Here is a 21,923-nt window from a genome sequence, read left to right as displayed (position 1 = left end):
AACTGTAAAGTCCTCTGCTCCCCACCCTCCTCTGCCCTGCATGTGGTCATAACCTCAGTCTGCCAGCTACACAGCAAGTGTCCGAGCTTGTGGATGGTGTGGGGGCACAGCCCTCTTTGTCTCAGGGAAGTGTAGCAGCTTGCAAGATGCAGTCACTGCAGAATACAAGTAGGAGGTAAAATGCTGCTCTTCAAACTGCAGGTTGTCATTAAACCTTGGGTTCCCTCATGTGCCTGAGGTTAGGAAGTGTGGAGCAGGAAGAAACAGGATCTGGATCTTAAGGGCTTTAGCTTTGTGCAGTAACTGTCCTCTCAGTCTTAAGTGGGAAAGCAGCGAATGTGATGAAACTACCTTAAAAACTACCAGTGCCACCAGTTACCCATTATGTTCTTTCTAATATAATCAGCTTGGTCTTCTATATTAGTTTTCTAGTCTATAGATTTTTTAAAAACTTTAATTGATTGGACTCTAGCTGGTATTTTGTAAAGGGCTTTCTCAATTTTCTGGCTTTCATTTTTAATATTAGAAATGGTTATTTTGACATTCAGTTTTTTGTAGGAAGATTAATTTTTAATGTTCACCCTCTGTACTCTGTTACAAGGCTTCCAAGGGTTGCATTCAATTTGAAAACTTCATCTAGTTTTTCTATCATGCTGGTACTTGAAAAATCCTTTTCTCATGGCATCTCATAGGTTTGGCAAGGTTTCACAGTGTGAAAACCGAACTTGTTTTGTTATTATTGAGTCTGACTTTTTGAATTGCAGTATGGATTTTGGATGTCTCAGTGAAGAAGGAATTTCCAGTCAGAGATTTTGCAGTGAAAATGAACTAAACCGTGGAACTTCCACATATTAACAGTGAAGATACTGGTCTAGGATATTCAGCAGATATTTGAATGTATAATAAATTCTGTCATCTTTTTTCAAGTTAAAATTGAGCAAGGAAAAAAATTGAGTCCTGTCTGTTAGGAAAGGTGAGCCCTTTTCCCTCAGATAAACGAGCCTGTGTTCTATGAATACATATATTAGTTTTTTAAAGTTGTAATACAAATAATAAGAGGTGTCATTGAGTATAAGTGTGTTTTTTATTTTCTTTGGTTCATTCTCTAGGAATTGAGAAGACTTCTGAAGAAGGAAGACAAGCCCCTTCTGATGATGTTCTATGCCCCATGTAAGTAGCCCAGCATGTCTTGCCACCTCTCTCTCCCTTCTCCACTGAGAGACGTCCAGGTCTGACAAGAAGCATCACCTGTGCTCCACTAATAATACCATCTTGTGCCACCTTTATCATTCAGCTCCTTGTGTTGTTCTGCCTGTTTGTCCTCAGTTTTTCCCTGGTTATCCATCACTTGTATCCCAGTCTTGTCTCTTTCTCTTGTGATGATGACTCTCGCTCAATGTTCTTTTAAGCAGCTGCTTTCTATGATTTTGTTACAGATTTGTGCTGCACAAAACAAACACTGTACGCTGCAGGCAGAGGGAACAGTGCAGTCGTCAGGAGCAGAGCTGTTGTTCCTGCTCCATCCTGGGGGCATCCTGCATGTTCCTACCTGCATTGGCAGGAGTAACTCAAATGCAAGTGGGGTTTCAGGAAGAGAAGAGCACATTGGAGTCACTCCATTTCTTTTGTGACTTTGACCTTGTATTGCTGCTACTTTGTCATTGCATTGGCTGCTTTTTCCTTAATGTTGCAGATTTACAGCTGCCTTTTTGTGTTTCCTGGTGACTGCTGTGTGAGAGGCTTTCCAGCTCTTCTAAGCAAGATAGTGTTGCACTTGAGTTGTTGCTCAGTTCAGGAAGCAGGGAAGCCATGAGAGGGGAATAAATGTGTGACCTAAAGCCTCCCAGGACTGCCCTGATAGAGAAATTGATGTTAGGTACCACAAGCAATTTGCTGGCTGATTCTCTTTAAAACTCTGTCCCATGGCAGCATTGTCTAGTGTTTCTCAGTGTATTTTCTCTTGTAATTACTGCCTGAAATACCAGTTTACCTTTTTATTCTCATCCGAGCACTGCCAAGATGGCCAAAATTGCCCAAGACTTAGTTGATGCATCACTGAGACGATGGTTTTTCTTTTAATGAAATCACTTGTGGCTCTGTGCCTCCAGACTGCAGTAGTGTGGTCTTGTGTGGCCTGGCGTGGTGTGTGGCTGTTCCCAGCAGCTGCTGCCTCAGATCAGCAGGAGACGATACGGCTGCTCTGCTGTAAATCGTCCCTTCGGGGAGATTTGGGCTGCTGCCTGGTGCTTTCACAGTTTACCTGTATCAGGAATTATTGTTTTCCACCACTGGGTCTCTTTCTGAAATGTGCCTTATCTAACCCTTCGTTCTCTTTGAACCGTTCCCCCAGAAACCCTCCTCCTTCCAGTTTCTCTTCTTTGAAGTGGCAAAACACCTGCTAGTTTTCAGTGCTGTAATACTTGTGCTGCTTTCCAAACTGCTGTGAAGGAAGTCTACTTGTGAGGTTTTTTTCTTCCTCTCTGATTTCTCAGTTTGTAACTCCCTCATCTTTTATTTAACACACAAGACCTTCTGACTTGGTTGTTGTCCAATTTTTCTTTTCTTGCTCCTCTTACTGGAGACAGAATACATCCAGCAGTTGCATTAAATTTTGGGCTTTGAGCAGCTGAAATTATTGGTTACATACAGGTGTTACTTTTCATAACTGGGAGCAGGAAATCAAGACTGGTCACTGGAAGAAACTCTGCTTTTCGTTACTTGTAAGTGAGGTCTTTGACAAAAGAGGACATCAGAGGCTTTATCTGGAAGCTGCCTTATTTCTCTGCTTTGTTAGAAGCAGGGGCTTTAGATTAATTGTGGCAGATTCATAGGAAATGGGCAGGGGGAGATGAAAGCAACTACAGACTTAGATGCAGTTACTTTAATATTTCAGGAATGCTTGGTCTGGGTAAAACAACTCAGAGCAAAGGCTTGCTTTCCTCAGAAGATATTACCTGCCATTTGCAGACCATTCACTGTACTTTCGGACCTATATTAGAAAGTCAGACAGCACTAAAGATGAAATATTAGGTATATTTAAAGGCATTCAGATGTATTTGTAGTTAACTGTCAAAGAAGGCTCCTGCAGGAGACTGTCTGGATTTGGCAACAAGAAGGAGCTGTTTATAAACGTGATTGAAAACAAGGCTTTAAAAATGAAGGTGTTAACTAGTGGGAAGACTAATGTGTATTTAATTAAGTTCCCTCTTTTGGGACAAAATACAAGAAGAACAGAAGAAACTGGGTTTTTTGAGGTTCCCCTTTTATGCATGTTGAGGGGTATATGTGGCTTGGCAGCATCCTGAACAATATAACCCAGAAATACAAGGACAGGAGAGGATGTACTGAAGTGGGTTTGGGAGCAGCAAGTTTGAGGCAGCAGCAGAGCTGGGAAGAGGAGGATGATAGGGGTGATGGCTGTGTGGAGGAGGCTGCTGTGTGCCTGTGCTCTTGAAGGTACTCCAGGGTGCAGCAAGAGAGCAAAGAGGGGAAGATAGCAAAATCTGATGAAGGAGTTTGGGGCCTGAGGCTCCTGAGCAGAGAAGAAATAGAAGATTCAGAAGATGATGTCTGTCAACTCACACCTTTTGATGTCTGTCCAGTGGTTTGGATGAAGCTGCAAGACTTCAGTGGGCCTTAAGTGAGTGGTCTGTGCCCACCAAGAAATTGTCGTTTTAACCAGCACTAATTTAACAACCTCATTGTCAATTTGAGCAGAGAGATCAAAGGTGGAAGGACCACAGAAACCAGAACTCTCTCAGAGTAAAGGATGTTCTTTTCCAGGCATGCTGATATGATCCTAAACAAGTGGCTGCAAAATCTGTTCCTCCTTTCTGGAAGATATTTTCAAAACTCTGTTAACCAGAAGAGAGGTGTTGCCTACTGTCCTGTGGTGGACTGAGTGTTTCCACAATAAGTGTCTGGAGTGCTTGGCTCCAGCTACCTTTCTTTCATGCTGGCTGCACTCCTGCCCCTTCCCATCTGCATGCACGGATTTTACTTGGCAGGGGTGAAAACTGCTGCTTACAAGGTGATTTACTGCTAATCTGCTTAGCCCTGCAGAGCATCATCAGACAGCTCTTAGCACACTCCAACTACACATTGGTGGTCTTCCTCACTTGCCCTTTGTCTTTTCCACAGCAGCACAATATTGTATCTTCCAAGGGCTGTTGCTTCTGAGCTATGTCTGCTCAATTAAGAGAGCACTGTTTAATACTTGATGTCTGTGTAATGTGTTTAGGAAATGCATCTCAAATTAATTTCAATGCCTTGTTAAGCTGGGATTAATCTGAAGTACCTCCCCCTGTCCCTTCAAAGACCAGAAATGCACAAAGCTTTTTGTTTTGAGCTCACAATTAAGACATCTTCTGTTGACTTTGGATATGTGTGTTTTATCTTGTATTCTCCTCTGTTTTTATTTCGGCTCAGCTCAGAGCCTGAGGAATATATATATATATATTTTATATATATACACTCTCTTCGTACTGGGATGAGAAATGAATATGAAAATGAAGAGCATGAAAAATGTGCAAAAATAGAGGCTTGTATCAAGAACTAACATCCTTAGAAACTAATAATCTAATAATGACTTAGTGAAGTAGATAAAGAATTTTTGTTTAGATTTTTTGATTTTAAATATTACTTCATATGCTTTGGAACATAGATACTGTAGAAGAGGCTGAATAGAGTTGTTGGCATATTACTCACACAATTTTTTTTTATCAGGGTGTGGTGTTTGTAAGAGAATGATGCCATCTTATCAGCAAGCAGCAACAGAACTCAAGGGTAAATATGTAAGTGAGACAATGAGATTTATATGACATTTCAAAAATCATTTTAACACTTTCTTTTAAGTATTTAAACCCACAAATATTTATCAAAATTATCAATTTCTAAGCAAGTTGAAATAAAACAGAAATAAATGACTCTGTTCCAGATCTCTTCAGGATTCTCTGTCTTGGTTTTTATTCTGCTAAAACATTGGAGAATGAGATGTCAACTCCCTTGCCCTTTAGAGCCACTGCAGTTTTTTCCATAGAGATGCAGGCTCTGACACTATGTAGATTTATGTTTAGCCTCTAATTTGTGGGTTTGTAGACCTTTTGAGCTCATTTTGGTAAAGAAAGAAATGTTTGCCTTAATGGGTTTGATCAGCTTTTTGGCCTGATGTTTCATAGCAAGGTCAGGGATGAATGCCCTTAAAGCAGTTATTAATCCACTTTTTTAGTGAAGAATCACAGTGTTGTGGGAGGGAGAGGCCCCTCCCATAAGCTACTGGTAACCTTCCTAGCCACTCAGCATTAATACAGTCTTACAGTTGAACTGTAGCTCTGTCAAAGTTAGCATTGATGCCACATAGATATGAAAGTAAGTTTTGACTCTAATAAAGTACAGGATTCACAGTAATCTAGTTACCCCTTTGTACCTATAAGGTGTATTGATCTCTGTAAGCAAGTCAAAGGCACTTGTCTAGTCAAGGTTTTATAATGTGCTTAACGTATGATTTATATGATGCCAGTGCACGTAAAGGATGAAGAAATAGGATTGTTGTTTCATGGCTGTAGTAGGATTTGGTCTGATCCTGCCTGTTGGGTCATTCACTGCTGTGTTTACAGGTTTCCTTGTGAGGAAAAGATGAAGCACTGCAGTTCATTGCTAGGGCAGCTCTGGCAATCCCTTCTCATGACCATCTAGTGCTGTCAGACTGCCCAACATTCTCCTAACTGGTTGTTTTCAGAAGGGTTTTCTCTAAGTCCTTGTTTGCTTAGGGCTGAAATGAGTGGGAGTTACTCAGATTTATTTAGGACACGGCACAACCCTTAGAAGATATTTTCAAGAGTATTTTTGTCTAGCCAGGCAGCACTCTAATGCCATCTCCCCTCAGAGGAGCACATGCTGCAGCCTTTGGGAAGGCACTCCTGCCTTGCATGGCAGTACATTGTGGGGTGTGGGGTGAGAGGGATTAGAAATGTAAAGCATCACCTGTAGAGACAGTGCCAAAGAGAAGGCATGCTGCAGAGCACTGTGTCCTCCTGCAGTTATCCCTTCCTCGTCCATGTGCAGCTCATTTTATTAAATTCAGACCAGAGAATTTAAACTCTAGATCTATTCTGGTTTGAGTATTTCCTTCCTCGCTTGGAAATCGTTTCTGTAGATCCGGGCTAATCATGCACAGCTGAGTGACAGGACTGGGACACAGTTTTTTGCAGTGGAGTGTTGTAGTGCAGGATCAGTTCAGAGGAAAGTCCAGTTATGCCACTGCCACCCATGTTTTTCACAAAAATCGGTCTGTTTGTCAAAATTTGACCCAATTAACTTCCTGAGTGGGATGTGTACACAGCTTGCCATTTCTAAAGTTAACTATGCTGTACCCATCATAAATTATTCATGGAGTGCCTCAGAGTGATGCTGACCTCCAGATCAGACTTTGCTGCAAAGTTTATGAGTGGTTTGCATGAGCTGAAGGTTTGGCCTTTTAATCTGACCTGTCATTAGCTGTCAGGATGTGCCAGGCTCAAATGTGATTATTGCTGTTACATAGCAGGAAAATTAAGTACAGTATTGCCTATTGAAGAGGTCATAGAAGTGAAAAGGTGCACTGTACCTGCTGCTGGTCACTGTGTTCTCTTGGGACTGGCTGTTTCTTGTCCCCGTGCTGTTACTGAGAGGAAGGCAGGGTGGCATTTTTAGTTTATATTGTGGTCATATCTTACTATTCCGTTCCACCCAGTGATGAAGGAAAAAGTGCTCCAAATCAGAAGTGGGCTTACTTTATCCTTGGCAGGAAAGATTCCTGTGGTTAAAGGGTTGGCTGGGCTCTGGTGAGTGACTGTCTCTGTGGCCCCAGAGCAGGGGGGAAGTGGTTATTAGCAAGCCATTCATCATCTCCCTAATGCCCATGGACTTTGTGAGTGTGTCAGAAGGTTCTGCTCAGTAAAGACCAGCTTGAGAATATGCTTAAGTGCTTTTCTCCTTTGGTGCTTGGTTTTTTTTGTTGGTTTGGGTTTGTTTTGTTTTGTTTTGTTTTAATTTTTTTGGTGCTGTGAGGTACGAGTTTTGGAGCAATCCCATCAAGAAAACCGTGAATCAAGGTCGGGGGTCACAGCTGAACAGGAATGGTCAGAAGCTCCAAATTAATGGGCAGCTAGGAAGGATTCAGAGGTGGTTTAGGTTATAGGTAGCTTGTTGGAGAGCAGATAAGTGTTGAAATATTTCAGTGAAATAATTCACTGCGGAGGTGAAAGGGGTAAACTGATCCTTGTTTCTGCAATGGCTATTACAAGAGGTAATGGACTTAAATTGAAGTTGGGGTCATTCAGTCATTTGCTAAAAGCAAATTCGCCAGACGTCTGGCAGGAGGACCCTGGCTTTGGGCACTGGGTGTATTTTGATGGTCTCTGACAGCCTGATATTTCATAATTCTGGATTATTAGCCAGCTAAAGCTGTTACTCTTGTCATTAAAAATAAATCCTATTGTAATAAGCTTTTTGCTAATTATGCTTCATATAATGTAATGAACGCAAGAATGAATCCAAGTTATTGACTTGTATCAATCACCATTGGATGGACACAGTGAAATTGTCTGAAATGGCCAGGGATGCCCATTTAATTCTTAGGAAATCCTCTGAAAGTTCACAGCAAACATGGAATCTGGTAGGCTGGTGTTATTGGGTTATTAGTTAACAAACCAGGTTCTTGCTTTATAAAGCAACCACTGTTCTCTTGATCCTATTGCATTTACCTCCCTTTAGGTGGTGACATGGAGGATAAGGAAAGGGGAGAATTGAGTCTAGATAATCTCATATGAATTAAGTCAGTCTGGTTCTTTGAAATACAAGGAAAATTCAAAGTGGAAGACTAGGCCAGCAAGTATAAACCTTATTTCTGTATTCTCCTCTGTTCAATTTATCCTTTCTTAGGATAGGGAAGAGAAAACAAAGTATCTTTTTGTGACTTTCCAGCACATTCTTAGAAACGGTTGACCTTCAAATGAGGATTTTCTGCTTTAAGATTTATTTCATGCTGGCTCTGAGCACATTTGGTTGATCTGTGCAGTTTGCTGCAGTCAGGAACGTGGTATTAAATTCTGATGTGGTATTTCAGCTGGAAGGAGAAAATCCTGTTTTTGGAGAGGGAAGGAGGAGGGGGTTGGATTAAGACCCTGCTGCTAAAATGATTTAAGCTGTCAATGCCATTAAACTAAGTTAATCAGGAAGTGGTATCTCAGCAACTTGCTGGGTCCAGGTTTGACAGCAGAACGACCTCTGTGTGAAGTGCACACCCACAAAAACTTGGAATCAATCCCATCTTCCAATTTTCATGTCAGAAATATTTGGAAGACATTTGGACAGGGCACAGAATAAGTCACGGGGCACAGTACAAGTCACAGGAGCCCTGAACCTGAAGCTCAAGGACTGTTGAGATGGAGGATGGGTTGGGAAAGAGGTGAGGAATGGGGAGGAGAGAGTTTTTGTTTTGCATGCTAGTCTGAAAAGCTACTGTGCTTCTGTGCCTCTCTTTTGAAGACTGTAGGACAAGGTTAATTCTTAACTCTCATTATACCCTACCCTACCCAAGTTAACATATTTAAAGGATATAAAGGCCATGTGCTATTTCCTGAGCTCATGGAAATAGGGCACATTTTATTTTCACATCAAAGTCGTGCTGATTTCCCCTTGCCTTTCAGTAAGTGCATTTTTGAACTGGGATAATGCCAGTGCTTCGTTGGTTGGAGCTTCTGGACATGAGCTGAGATTGAAAATTCATTGCTGAAGTGGAAACTAGAGAGCTGAGGGTGGAACTTCTGCTGTCCTGTTTAATGTTTGGATATGAACTGAGAACTCTTTTTTTTTTTCCTACTTGCAGAGGAAGAAAAAAAAATCTAGTTACACTTGTAGCTAAAAATCCAAATGTGCGAAGAAGAGCACAAGTAGTGCAATTGAAAGAATTCCCTTCAGGTATTTCTGTTAGTGGGTGAATAAAAAGAAACAGAGATGCTTCCAGAGCAAGGAAGAGGTGACATGCTGACTGGTGTGTGTTTTCTCTGGATTAGACTCGAGTATTGTTCTGTTCCCCCTTGCACAAAATCAGAAAAACTTCAGTGCCTTTTACAGAGAGCCCCTTGCTTGACAGCTATATGAATGAAATCAGAATCCGCCAAGACTGAAGTGGGTTTTACTTAAATCTTCAAACAAATGATGTGATGTTCCTGCTGTATTATAAGAATCAGTAAGATTATGCTCTTTTTCCAGGTTCTTGCGGGGATGAATGTTTACTCTGCTGAATTTGAAAGGATAAAGGAAGAATTCAATGTCCGGGGATATCCTACAATCTGCTATTTTGAGTCAGTTATGTTTTGCTACTAATTTAGAAATCATGACTCTTCTATAATTGCATCTTTTTATCTTTTAGGGCAAGGACTGAACCTTGTTTTGTTGCTTTAACAGGAAAGGAAAGTTCCTGTTCAACTTCGAGAACTTTGGTGCTACTGCAGCAGATATAGCAGAGTGGCTGAAAAAGTAAGGCATTCAACTTCATGCACTCCATCTTTTATGTACTCTTCATTATTTACAGAATGTAATGCTTTAGGAACAGACATCTCTCTCTCCTTCCCTCTGCTCAGAAGAGCAAACAAAACTACCCCGCTGAGATCAGCTAAACTCGTATGGGGAGATTGACTAATGTTTGTATTTTAGCATGCATGCCTTGCATTTCACAGTTGCATTTTGGCTGTAATAGGAGACTGACTGTGGACTAAAATAAATGCAGATACACAGATCTCAGCTTCGCTAAAAATGCCGGCTTAAATTTCCAGTAATCTTGGGTGCTTGAACTTAATACCTTGCAAAAGGTTTGACTCCTGTTGTGTTATTAAAAATGTGTATATGAAGTGTGCAGTTCTTGTTGGTTCATCAGCCTTTAGCCGAAACCTTTAAAGTGTCTTTCAGAGACAAACTGAAGATCAAGGCACCCTGGATAGGTAGTCACTTTTACAACATCTGTGTTTGCTGTAATGATGTGAAAGTGTTGAAAGCCCCTTGTTCTACCTAAAGAGAGCTGTTTGCAGTCATAAACATTTTGGGGGCTGAGTGAGCCTGTGGGACTAGCAGTTCAGAGACAGACAGGAAAAGTGTGTGTATAGCTGCTCTTCAAGTGGTGCAAACCCCCCATGGTCAGTGAAGCTGATGGAGCAGCTGGAGAGAGCTGAGATAATCTGGTGATGGAGAAATCCCGTTTGCAGTGCACCCAGGCTCTTGGGCATGGTGTCATCTTTGTAAGCCTCCCATGTTTGCTGCAGTCGTGGGAAAAATACTGAAATGACCCTAATGAAAGGAAACAAACACATGGGAAAGAACAGACTGTTGCAAACTATTGTAATAGTACAGCTTAGCAGAATTGGCTCAGAGTAAGTGTATTTTGCTGAACTAGTGGTGCTGTGCTGGGGACATGCATATGGTGGCAGGTAGCCCAGGCTCTTCAGCAGCAGTAGCTTCAGGATTTGGAACCCACAAATGAAGTGAGAGCTGCATTCCTGTTAGCATCAGGAGCTACAAACACTGCAAGCAAGTACTGCCCAGTGGCTCAAACAGGAGGAATTCAGCCATAGTCATTAAGCCTCGTGTAGTCAATTAAGCCTTCAAATGTGCATGATCAAGATGGCAACTCCAGCAACTGGAAGGAGATGATCAGCCCTTGGAGCAGGGATAGGGCTTAATCACCTGCACTTTGTTATGCTTTTCAATTCTGCAAGGATGTGGTTATCTCTTGGCTACCATATGTGAAACATTAGCTGTTTGGGGTGGTTTTTTCCCCTGTCTGCTCACATAATATCCAGATAATCCCTGCAATATGCAGTACCTTTATATCAGTGCTGTGACAGCAAGTGAACACAGCTACTGGAGGCAAAGCAGAACAGCTGCAAGCTCTTGCCAATGATAATCTCTGCTAACAAGCCACTGTGGGCTTTGGCTGATACTTCAGCAGTCCAGAGCTAAAGACAGCTGTTCGTCCTCACTTAGTGCATGCTTATTAGTTGCCCAGAAGATGATCTGAGCAGTAGCCTTGTGCCCCTGTTCTGTGTAATAAGTACAAGGTTTGAAGGAAACCACATTAAGTAATTATGTGTACTTATATTTTGCCAGTAACTGATGCTTAAATTATGATAAATCAAATTATTAATAAAACCACATCTAGGGTAAACATGCTACATACATAATATACTGTTCTGAGGAATCTGCAGTACAGGTAGCCAAAATGGTATGGCAAGGGCTTTAGGAAAGCCAAGGAGTGCAATTAGGTAGCTGCAGGGTGTACAGGCTATGTTTCAGAATAGCATAATATTAAAATATTGAAAGGTTGCTTTGGTACAAAATGTTGCTCTGAGAACCAGGGCATGGCAGTTTCATGGCAAGGAAAGCCAATACATTTTTATACAGTGCATGCTGTCATTGTAGAGTCTTGAAAGCAAACCCAGCAGACATTGAGCCATATGCAATGGCCTATTTTGTGTGGACAATAAGTACACTCCTCAGAAAAGCAGCTGTTGTCCCTCTCCCTCTTCTTGTTTTTTTCCCTCTAAATATTACTGGTAAAGTGCTGAAAGTGGTTGATCTTAGGCTCATTTGTGAAGGAGAACATGTTACAACTTAATCAAAGTTAGAGTTACTTAAATCATTGTCCATGCTTTTTCCTCTCAGGACAAGAACTGATAGTTTGGAGGGCTCCAACGCCTCTTTTTTTTCCTTTTTACTACTTAATGAAGGTGCTTCTTTCTTATGCTGAAAGTGTGCTAATGCATCAGTCTTGCAGATGCTTTACCTTTCTTATCTTTCTAATAGGCACTGGCTACTATGTTAGGGAGTTTCAGATGTTTTCATGAGGTGATAGAGACAAACCATCATACAGCCTTAATGCAGCACAGTAGAGATACTATCTTGTACATACCACTTTTTTGTTAACTCTTGTACACAGCTGTATCAGCCTGAATAGTAGGCAAGCCCACCAGCTTCTTGCTGCCTTCAATAGCTGCTTGGTTTGTCTTGCTGTTTTTATAGATTCCCCTCAGGCCCTTCCTTAGCATCAGCTACTCCGTTAAATCAAGAACTTGTTCTGTGCTCTCAATTGAATTAGCTTTTTATAACTCTTCTAGACTTCTGTCATCCTAGTCAGATGTTGGGTGTGCCTTTTGTATGGGCTAAATGACATTTTAAATTTTGTTTATTGCTTTCTCCAGGCCTTGAGGTGTTTCTTACCAACTCCTGCGTAGGCTTATTAGCATGCACAACATTTTAAATTAGGCCATTTGAATAAATATCCTGTGCCTTGCTTTACTGATTCCTGACTGAAATAGGTCACACTAGGCCCTCCCAGACACCATGTTCTCCCAGTGCTTTGTAGGCATTGTGTCCATGTTCCTCATGCTCTGCCTACTCAGCCCAGTTCCCAAATCCATTGAGTGTCATGGTGTTTGCTGGAAAGCCTTCACTCTGCCAGGATACCTGGAGATTGCTCTCTGGGCTGCTTGGCCAGGTGCAGCTCTGACCTTTGCTTTGATGTTTGCTTCTTGGTTTGTTTATTGTAGAAGCAGCAGCAGAGGTGTGCATCACAGTTCTGCATGGATTGCTTAATATTCTTGGATCACACCCGTTGCTTACATCAACAGAAGTTGCTGTGTGAATCTGTGTATCTCTACTGCTTTTTTTTATCAAACTAGGCTTTCAGCCTAGAAATGAGTAAGGCAGGATAAATGAGTTATCATCTGTTTGCCATTCCTTGTTCCAGGCAGCTAACACAATAATACATTTTAATAAAAAATAGTAAATCTGCTTTCACCAGAGATGGGGTCACATCCAGACCTATACTTTGCCAAAGAATTTAGGGAATTTTGGGGGGTATTTGGAACTCATTACTGCAACTGACAAGAATAAAATAGCTTCAGAGTCTGGCTCCCAATGTTTGTATGTTTGGGTGTCTTTTTTGTGAACATTGCTTTAATAAATAAAATGTCAATTAGCATAGTTTAGTTCACAGCTGCCAAATTCTCTTTTTAATGTACATTAATGAAAGCCAAAACCAATTGTTTATTGGGATGACGAGCTCCAGAGGAGCTTAGGTTCAGTTTCCAGACCTGCCACTGTGTCTTTGAGCAGTCTCTGTGGCTCTGACCCATCAAAGACAGTTGAACTCATGTGCAATCATAGTGAAGCTGGTAGAACACATCACTTGCCTTTTGGGTTAAGCATGCAGCTGAGTAGCTTTGCTGAGTTAGGCCTACAAGCCCACTGCAGAGTGAGGACATAACAATGCTTCCCTGGCTCACAAGAGTTGTTCAGGGTAAAACCATGTATTCCTGGGGAAATGGTGTGTGTAGGTGGCTCATGGTCCCAACACTACTCCTCCTTTCTCTGTTGGCCCTAATCATGCTGTCAGTATCCAAGGTGACGGGTTAAATTGGCTGTTTCTGCTCACTGCTTTTTTCTTTCATTTGCAATGACTCCTGTGAACTACAAAGTGGGAATGCTGTGAGAAGGGGAGCATCCTGCTGAGGAGGGTAAAAGAGTAGTAGAAAATGCATTTGATTTCTATAATGTAATAACCAAGCAGTCTGGTTATCTCCTCGCTCCATCCCCTTCCATTGCTGATCTGTCCTCAGGAGCTTCTTGCAGATTTTTTTATTCCTCCTCCAGTTTTATCTGTGTTTCAGTGCCTTTGAGTTCTGGATGAGTACAATTATGGAAGCTTCATAGGTTTGTGAACCCTATGAACCCCTGTTCAGTAACTCCTGTTCAGTAGGGTTGGTGTGTCAGACATGTATGAACATCTGCACAAAGTGGTTCCTTACACTGGTTTGACTTTGCAAGATGGCTGCTTAGCACCAGAGAGCTGCCTTTAAGCTGTGTCTGTTTGTCTTGTAGCCCACAGGCACCTCAGCCACAGGCTCCAGAGACTCCCTGGGCAGATGAAGAAAATGTAGTTTATCACCTGACCGATGAGGACTTCGACAAGTTTATAAAAGATCATTCATCTGTGCTAGTGATGTTCCATGCACCATGTGAGTTTGTTTTCTCTTCTGTACTCTGAGCCAAATGCTTGCTAACAAAATCAGTGATGTTTTTCTGTGGAAGTTTCACCGAACCATGAACTCAAAAGTCCAGGCTTTTCTTGTTTGTGATGATTGTTAAATACACAAGGCATGAAATGTTTGTGAAGTTGGTGACTTCACATTTAGGATGGAGATGTGCTTCTGGAAGAGGGACACTTTGTAGGCTGAGTCAAAGCATAATTGAGTGTAATGATGCTTAAATAGTCTGAGTACTCATCACTCTACAGCATGATTTCTCATTTTCAACTTCTCTTCAGTATTGTTTGCTTTCAAAGCAGAACTCTGGTTGAGTAAACAACTCAACTTGAGAACCATGAGCTCCTGGGTTCTTGTCCATGGCTGCTGATATGTCATTTTGAGCATTTTCACTCCTCTGCCACAGTTTCTCTGGCAATGTAAGGGATGATTGTCATTATATATTGTGCTGAACTATGCCAAAAGTAGACCTAAGTTTAGAAAGTCCTCAGGACTTTTGTTAACTAAGGCAGAGTAGGTGGTGATACTACTTACTGTTCTGCTGAGAATGCATTGAACTGATCTTTTTCATGACTTGAAGTTTTAGCTTGAGCAGTAAAATGCAGTGGGTTGACTTCAGGAAGCTGTTCCAGCCACGCTGCCCTCTCGTATGCTGTTGGGTGGAAGAGAAGAGTGCATTAACCTCTGTTCACTGTGGATGTAACTTGTTTCAGCTACACAGCTGGTTCTTCCAATTGTTTTTGTCTGTGATGGACAGTTCAAGCTTGAATCTGCTATGCTGGATGACACACAGCTTCTCTCTCCTCTTGCTGCTGTGCTGGCAGTACTACTTGGGTGAGATGTTCATTTTCAAGGGCATAGATTTAAAGGTTAGGGCTCTGGAGGCAGACTGTGTGCTCACAGCTGAGGGTCTTGGCACAGAGGCTGAAATCCTGCTTCCCTTTATGCCAGCAGGAGTTAGCTCTAAAATGCCTTTTTTTGAAGGTCTGCTCATAAGACTCATTTGAAAAACGTACCATAATGAATTTCCTCTGCCTGATGAAGTGTCTAAGAATTTGGTCCACTGAAGCAGGGGACTGACTGCTGTTTTGTTGCTGTGTTCCCTGGATTATTTGTACTAATGAAAGTGGGACCGGAGATGAACTCCTGCTCTGAAACCCCAAACACAAGTAGCAGAACTGATGAGGCCTGGTTTGCTCAGGAGTTATCCTTCGTTAGCCAAATCCTTCCTTCCCCAGATTTCCCTGCACCCCGGTGTGCCAGTGACAGCATGGGCTGCTGCTCCTCGGCAGCTGTGCGCTTGCTGAGCAGCTGCTGCCAAGCACAAATGTAACTCCTAAATTCCCTCCTCTCCCTCTCTCTGCACAATGGCATGGGATAAGCATCCCTTCTCTTTAGCCCTGGATCTCAGCATGTTTAGAGATCTAGTAGTATTTTAAAGCTTTGCCTTTTTTTGAGTTTGTAAATGGGCAAAGGAGTCCAGTCATGTATTCAGGAGGAGGAAGAGGGGGAAGAAATCAACAGCTGGCCCTGCAAAACTTAATCCTTTAGGAAGCCAGATTAAAAATAGATGAATACATACAATTGCAATCAAATTTTATAGTAAGTTCAAGTTAGTTTTAAATCTCAGTAGGATTCTGTTGAGGTTTTAGTGGTTTTTTAGTATTTTCAAGAACACTGGTAACACAATTTTAGGGATAACAATATTGCGTGACCTGTTTTGAGAGGAGGGGTGCTTCCAGACAGGTATATTTTGTACTAAGGAGCATTCTGCACTAAGGTACAGCAGTACTTTGGAAAATGCTGTTTTAAAAGTAAATCAAATGCCTTAACTGGGCTGTTGCAATCTTCTGATAACACTTTCCAGCTGCTCAGAATTGGGATAAAGAGTGTTCTTTGCCAGAACAACTGCATTTTAAATGCAACTCGAATATTTGGGGCATTTTATTTACATTCAGATGGTAATGGTAATTCTGCCTACATGCAGAATCCAGCTTGTACATGTGTAAAAGATCTGTGTTTGTAAGAATCCTCTCTGGGCATCCTCAGCAGAGTATAAGGCTTGCAAACTAATTAATGACAGACAACTATCATAAACAGTTATCTCCATGATTAAAAGCTCTTCTCTTAGCACTTCTTAAATGTGCTAATGGTGTCACCTTACGAATATTAGGAGATAAATTTTTCCAGTAAAAGAAGTGGTAAAACCAGTGAATGTCTTACTTGTTTTGACCTTGGTAGCTCAGGCTGAGGAAGTTTTTTTCCTAAAAATTATGTATTAATAAAAAAAAATGTCAAAACATCTATAAAATAGGCTCATAACACAGGATATACTTCTAAGTAACTAAGAATAATCAAGGGGATTTCAACACTGGCCTGGAATTAGCAAGTACTTAAACTCCTGTGTCACCATGCAACACACACGTGACTTGGAGTTTTTCTGGCACACTGTTATGGTTTAGCCTCAGCCACAGCTCAGCCCCACACAGCTGCTCCCTCAGATTGGGATGGGGGAGAGAATTTGAAAGGTAAAGCCAAGAAAATTCGTGGGTTTGTGAGATAAAGGTGGTTTAATAAGAAAACCAAAAGCTATGTACAGGCAAACCAAAACAAGGAATTTGTTCACCACTTTGCCTTTACTGGCAGGTGTTCAACCATTCCGAGAAAAGCAGAGTTTTGTCACACATAATGGTGACTTGGGAAGACAAACTCCATTACTCCAAATGTCCCCCCTCTCCCTCTTCCCCAAGTTCTGTATGCTGAGCATGACACCATGTGGTCTGGGATATCCCTGTGGTCATTTGGGGTCAGCTGTCCTGGCTGTGTCCCCTGACATCTTCTTGTACACCCCCAGCCTCTTCACTGGTGGGTTGGGGTGAGGAGCAGAAAAAGTCTGGATTCTGTAAGCACTGCTCATCAATAGCTAAAACATCCCTGAATTATCAACACTGTTCCCAGAACAAATCCAACTCATGGCTTAATACCAGCTACTGTGAAGAAAATGAACTCTATCCCAGCCCAAATCGTCACACACACACACACACGAGGAACTGTTTTAGTAGAGGAGAATTATTTCAGTGATGCTTTAATTGCCTATTCAGGTGGCCAGTGCATTAACAGAGTGCAGTATGAAAAGATGGAAAAGTGGGGAATTGGCAACGTTTTCTCTGCTCCCCTGCCCCCAGTGCTGAAGATACAGCTGAACCAAACACATCCCAGGTAAATACCTGTGAACTGCACCATTAGGCACTGTGATGGATGTGGCCAATTGGGTCTCCGTGCCTGTGGCTACTAATGATCATCCCTGAGGACCACACTGTAATTATTTACAATCAGTTGCACTTACTAGCCTAGTCAAAGGCATGGCAGCATTTTAAGTGCTGCCTGGCATAACTAAGTTCAAGGAGAGCAGCCTAGTGTGTTTTAAACACATCAGGAAGGTCTGCAGCATGCAGCTTGCACCTCTTGGGATTAGAGACACCATACCTTTTGTGCAGTAGTTTATCACAACCATTAAACAGAAGATGTGCTGCTTCAGGTCATGTGGGTGAGTGTGGGTGGGCAGGATGAGTTCATCCTGCTTTTGTTTCACGGGTCACTGGGGACAGAGCAGGATTTTTAACCTGCTGAAACTCCTTTGTAAAGCCCTTAAGAGGATGTTCAATAAATCTGAATATTTAGCATAGGTAAATAGTGACCTAGCCAGTCAGGCTCTGAAGGCACTCTCCTCCCCAGCCATCTGTGAAGGGTGTGCACTGTTGTGCTCCTTACTTAAGCGTTTTGCTGAAATTTCGTAAATCGTGTTATCCTGGATATATTCAGACTGGAGTCTTGCAGACATCTGAAGTGTTTTTTCAATCTGTTGTTGTACCCAAAACCTGAATTCTCCTGCACTGTACAAAAGAACAAAGAAAGGCCCCTCCTTCTCAAAGGATTGGGAGTTTTTACTTGGATTGATCGTATTTGGTAACATGAGATAGCAGAGTTGTGTTAGCAGGCCTATTTCTGAGGCTACAAAGGATTTATTGCACCAACCAGAGTTATTTCTGTACTATAACATAACTAAAGGCAGCCTTGTTGCTTATGATAGGCTTCTGCTAGCAATGAGAATAAAGAGTCCATGTCTGTGTGTGCTTCTTGATATCTGTGCCTACAGCTGATTGATTTATTTAGATGCCCAAGATGACAGCTGGGTTCTGAATGTCTCTAAATATGGGTTATGCTGCCAGTCAAGTGTTGTTAAATGCTTTAGTGTCATGGGTATTCACTGGGACTTAAAATGCTCCGGAGTCACTTGAACACAAAAAAAAGCCCTGTTTGTGTTTTCAGTTTCCTCATCAAACTGTTTGCTGAGTCCAATGCAATTTTTAAAATAATTCTGCCCAAAATATTTGCCAAATTAGTGAGGGTTGAAGTCTTTCTGACTCTGTTTTGTCAAAAGAATAAACCTCCTACACATTTGTCCTTTCTACATTTTTCTCAGCATTTTTCTCCAAGTCACATCTCAGTCACAAAATAAACCCAACTAAGTCACTGTTAAGTCAATTCAAATGCCACTGAAAGGTGTTTGAAGTCCAGGATTGAAATTCAAGTCAACTCAGAAATGGTTTCTAGCAGTGTCTGCTGTTCATGCATAGGAGTTACTTTTCATTATGTTTTGTTAACACAAGAGACACTGCTAACATTTTAACTGTGTCTCATTCACAAGAGACACATGCTAACATTAAAGCATACCTGTTCTTGCAGCCTAATGCAGAATAATGTCCTGGTGCCACTATGAGCTGTAGCCTCCCCGTGTACCTTCAGCAAGCACGGATCTGAGGAGTCTCTGATGCTGATTGGTGGTTGTAGTCACCCCTGATATTTGCTTGGGGCTTCTTTACCCTCTCTCATACCTCATCAACCAGACCAAAGTTTGTGGTCTGGTACTGATGCTAGAGGTAACAAACAGAGGAGAAAAAAGTGCTTTGGCTGTACTGTTAATGTGAGTGTGCATTTGCTTTTTAAAGGATTAAACTATTAAAATGTTTTTCCTGCAACATTTCTTCCTTGTGTGTGAGCTTAAGTTCAGGTTAAACCTGTGCTCTTCCCAGTCCCCTTCATAGGGTTCCTTCAGAGACCATATAAGCTGATTGCAGGAGGTAAGGTTAGAAAAAATGTCCATATCCTTAGTAGGACATCGGAGCCATTGTGGTTTTTCCTCCAGTGATAAAGAGGGAAAACAGGGAAAATGCAACCTAACAGACCTTTGCTTGCTTCCTCCCAGTGGAAGGGAGTGCAAAAATAAATCTTGAAATGATAAAATGCACCACAGTTTTCATGTGTTGTTGAAATGTCCGTGAAATTCCTTTCCTGTCCTCGGATATTTTCTCTCCCTTTTTAAACCAACCCAATAAATTATGCAGTTGCTGCTTTCCAAAGTCATCTATTCATCTGTTCAGGTTTTTAATTGCACAGGGAGCGGTTTTATCAATTTGGCTTTGAAAAACAGCTTTTCACACCCTTCACTCCTTCCCTCCTCCCTGGGTGCATTAAAACCCAAGGCTTTAAGTGACTTTGTGAACTCATTATTAAGAATCCCAACCAATTAGCCCAGTACAAGAAGAAGGCCTCAGCTTCTAACCAAGTAGTGAACTTGGATCTCTCACAGCCAGTGCACCATCACTGGTTTCAGTGGCCTTGTTTTTGTTTCTTACTGCTGCACATGGTGAAATTGGGATGTAGGAAGCCATTGCTCGCTTTAAATATGAAGTAAAGTGAATCCAAAATGTGTGCACAAAATCAAATCTATTTTTTTTCAAACCATGTTTTACAACTATAAATAAATATGTCTCCCTTTCAGACCCCCACTGGTTTGTTTTGAAAGCAAGCTATGATGCTGTGAGCTCTAATTGGGATGTCTGTTGGCAGCATCAGCTGAAAGGCCACAAGTTGAAAAGGCTGAGGAATAATCTACTCTGCAGCCTGAAAAAAATTGCCTTTCTAGCACAGGTCAGCAGCAGCCCAACATTGGCAGCCTGTGATAAATAAGGAAATTAAATTATTTGTAAATAAATAAAGTTTTTCCATGCTAATTCATGATTCAATCAAAGATTTTTTTTTAATGTCAACCAACGCCGTTGTTCCAGTAGAGGTTAAAGGCTTGTGGGTTTTCCAAACATCCAGCAGCAATAAACATGGATGGAAACAACCTTTAATTTTTTTTTGTCCCTGTCATATATGACATACGTGATTTTTAAAATAAAATGTTGTTTGTGTTCAGTGGCTACATAGAGAGCCTTTGGCATCTGCCTTCAGATGTAGAGCCTCTGGGATAAAGGCAAACAACAGGTAGCTGGGAAGCTGGTTTTGGTGAACCTGCGCAGGTCTGGATTACTGGAAGTTTGTAGTGTGTAAGGCAGGTTGTGCATTTGGAATCTGGTCAGATGCCATATCCCTGTGGTACAGCTATATACTAGTCCATAGGAAGATACACAAGGGGACGTTTATGTGTCAGGGTGCTTGCTGTGGGCTCAGTCCTGTTCATACCAGACCCTGTGAAAATGTTCTCCTTGTTTCAGAGTAATTATAGAAAGCTTTGAACAAGTCAAACTTTCTGGACTGTTATGTGGGTCACAGGCAGTGCCTGTCTCTGGTGGGTTTTTTGGTGGAGCAATGCAGATGTCAGGATGGGCTGTTGCACTGCCTTCATCACCAAAAACTGAATTGTTGTGCAAGGGCACTCGGATGATGAGTGTTGCTGTTTAAGAGTCTGGACAGATTGTTGAAGAGAAAAGATTTGCTTCAGTTTTAGAAGCATGTTTCCTGACTCTCTGTGTCCCATAGGCTCCTAATTTTAATGTTGCCTTAGTGTGTTTTTAATGGGATGTATAATAAAATGCTCCTGTACAGGCATAAATTGTGCCAACTTTCTGTGCATTGTACATATGTACTTCTCAGCTGAACATTCCTGAAGGCTTCTGGAGCAGATACATTCTTCATGTGAACCAGCTAGAAGTGGGTACATTCTTAGCTTCAGAATCTGCTTCCAGAGGTGAGCAAGTCCTGACTGTTGATTTCAGAGAGAGGAGGTTTGGGTTCTTCTTAGACTGGGTTCTTCATTATGTAACAGTGTGGAAGTCTACAACAAGATGTTGCTCGATACTACATATATTTGAATATCACCAAAAATCTTAGGGGGTGTGAACAGTTCAGCACAGTGACCTGCCAGAGCAGTGACCTGTAATTAAACTAATTACAGAAATTATTTTCAGGGAGATTTAATCACACATCAAAGCAGAAGTTCTTGGAAAGGCAACAAACCAGGAAAATGAAGAACCTGACATGGATTTTTCCTTTAATGACAATACCACTCATGTTTCTCAAGGATCTAAAAAGTCAGTATGGGTTTTTAGTGGTACTTAATATAAATAGGCATGTGAAGAGTATAAAAATCCTAATAACTAGCTTGTGCAGTATAACTTGATAGGATTGGGGCGATGAAAGAGGCGAACACAGTAACGACTGATTCCACTGTCTCTTTTCTGTTGGTCTTTTGATACTGGCACACACAGTTCGTATGGGATTATTGTCTTTTTGAAGCAGCTTGTGCTCTTTGAGCAGGGTATGGTCATAAAAAAGGATGATCTGATGATAAGAGCGATGGCCTTGGCCTGGAGATGTAAAAGTTCAGTTCTTTGCCTTGCTTTGATTTGTACAGTCACGACCCAAGTCACTAAATATTTGTCTCAGTTTCCAACCTGTGAAGTGGAGATAACATTTCACCTTGCATGGGAGTTTTATCTAGCAAGCCATGGCCAGACTGCAAGCTGCTCCAGTATTGCAGGAATTGAGATATGGCAGGCA

The 21,923-nt window shown here is 41.6% G+C and overlaps 1 protein-coding gene across 1 annotated transcript in view; it reads left to right on the top strand.

The window, feature by feature from the left end:
• The window catches only part of PDIA5 (protein disulfide isomerase family A member 5), a 99,508-nt gene that overhangs the window by 35,522 nt on the left and 42,063 nt on the right, over window positions 1–21,923 (top strand). Inside the window, exons 8-12 of the mRNA XM_042040493.1 lie at window positions 1,110–1,170; window positions 4,726–4,793; window positions 9,253–9,344; window positions 9,448–9,519; window positions 13,915–14,051. Coding sequence (XP_041896427.1) covers window positions 1,110–1,170; window positions 4,726–4,793; window positions 9,253–9,344; window positions 9,448–9,519; window positions 13,915–14,051 — 430 coding nt within the window. The remainder of the gene's footprint in view (window positions 1–1,109; window positions 1,171–4,725; window positions 4,794–9,252; window positions 9,345–9,447; window positions 9,520–13,914; window positions 14,052–21,923) is intronic.

This window comes from Corvus kubaryi, unplaced genomic scaffold, assembly GCF_017639235.1.
Source record: "Corvus kubaryi isolate FWS band 111438036 unplaced genomic scaffold, C.kubaryi_AGA036_p1.0 37396, whole genome shotgun sequence".
NCBI classification, from domain to species: domain Eukaryota; kingdom Metazoa; phylum Chordata; class Aves; order Passeriformes; family Corvidae; genus Corvus; species Corvus kubaryi.
The sequence above is the reverse complement of the archived record's forward strand: the minus strand, read 5'-3'. Positions and strand labels throughout refer to the sequence as shown.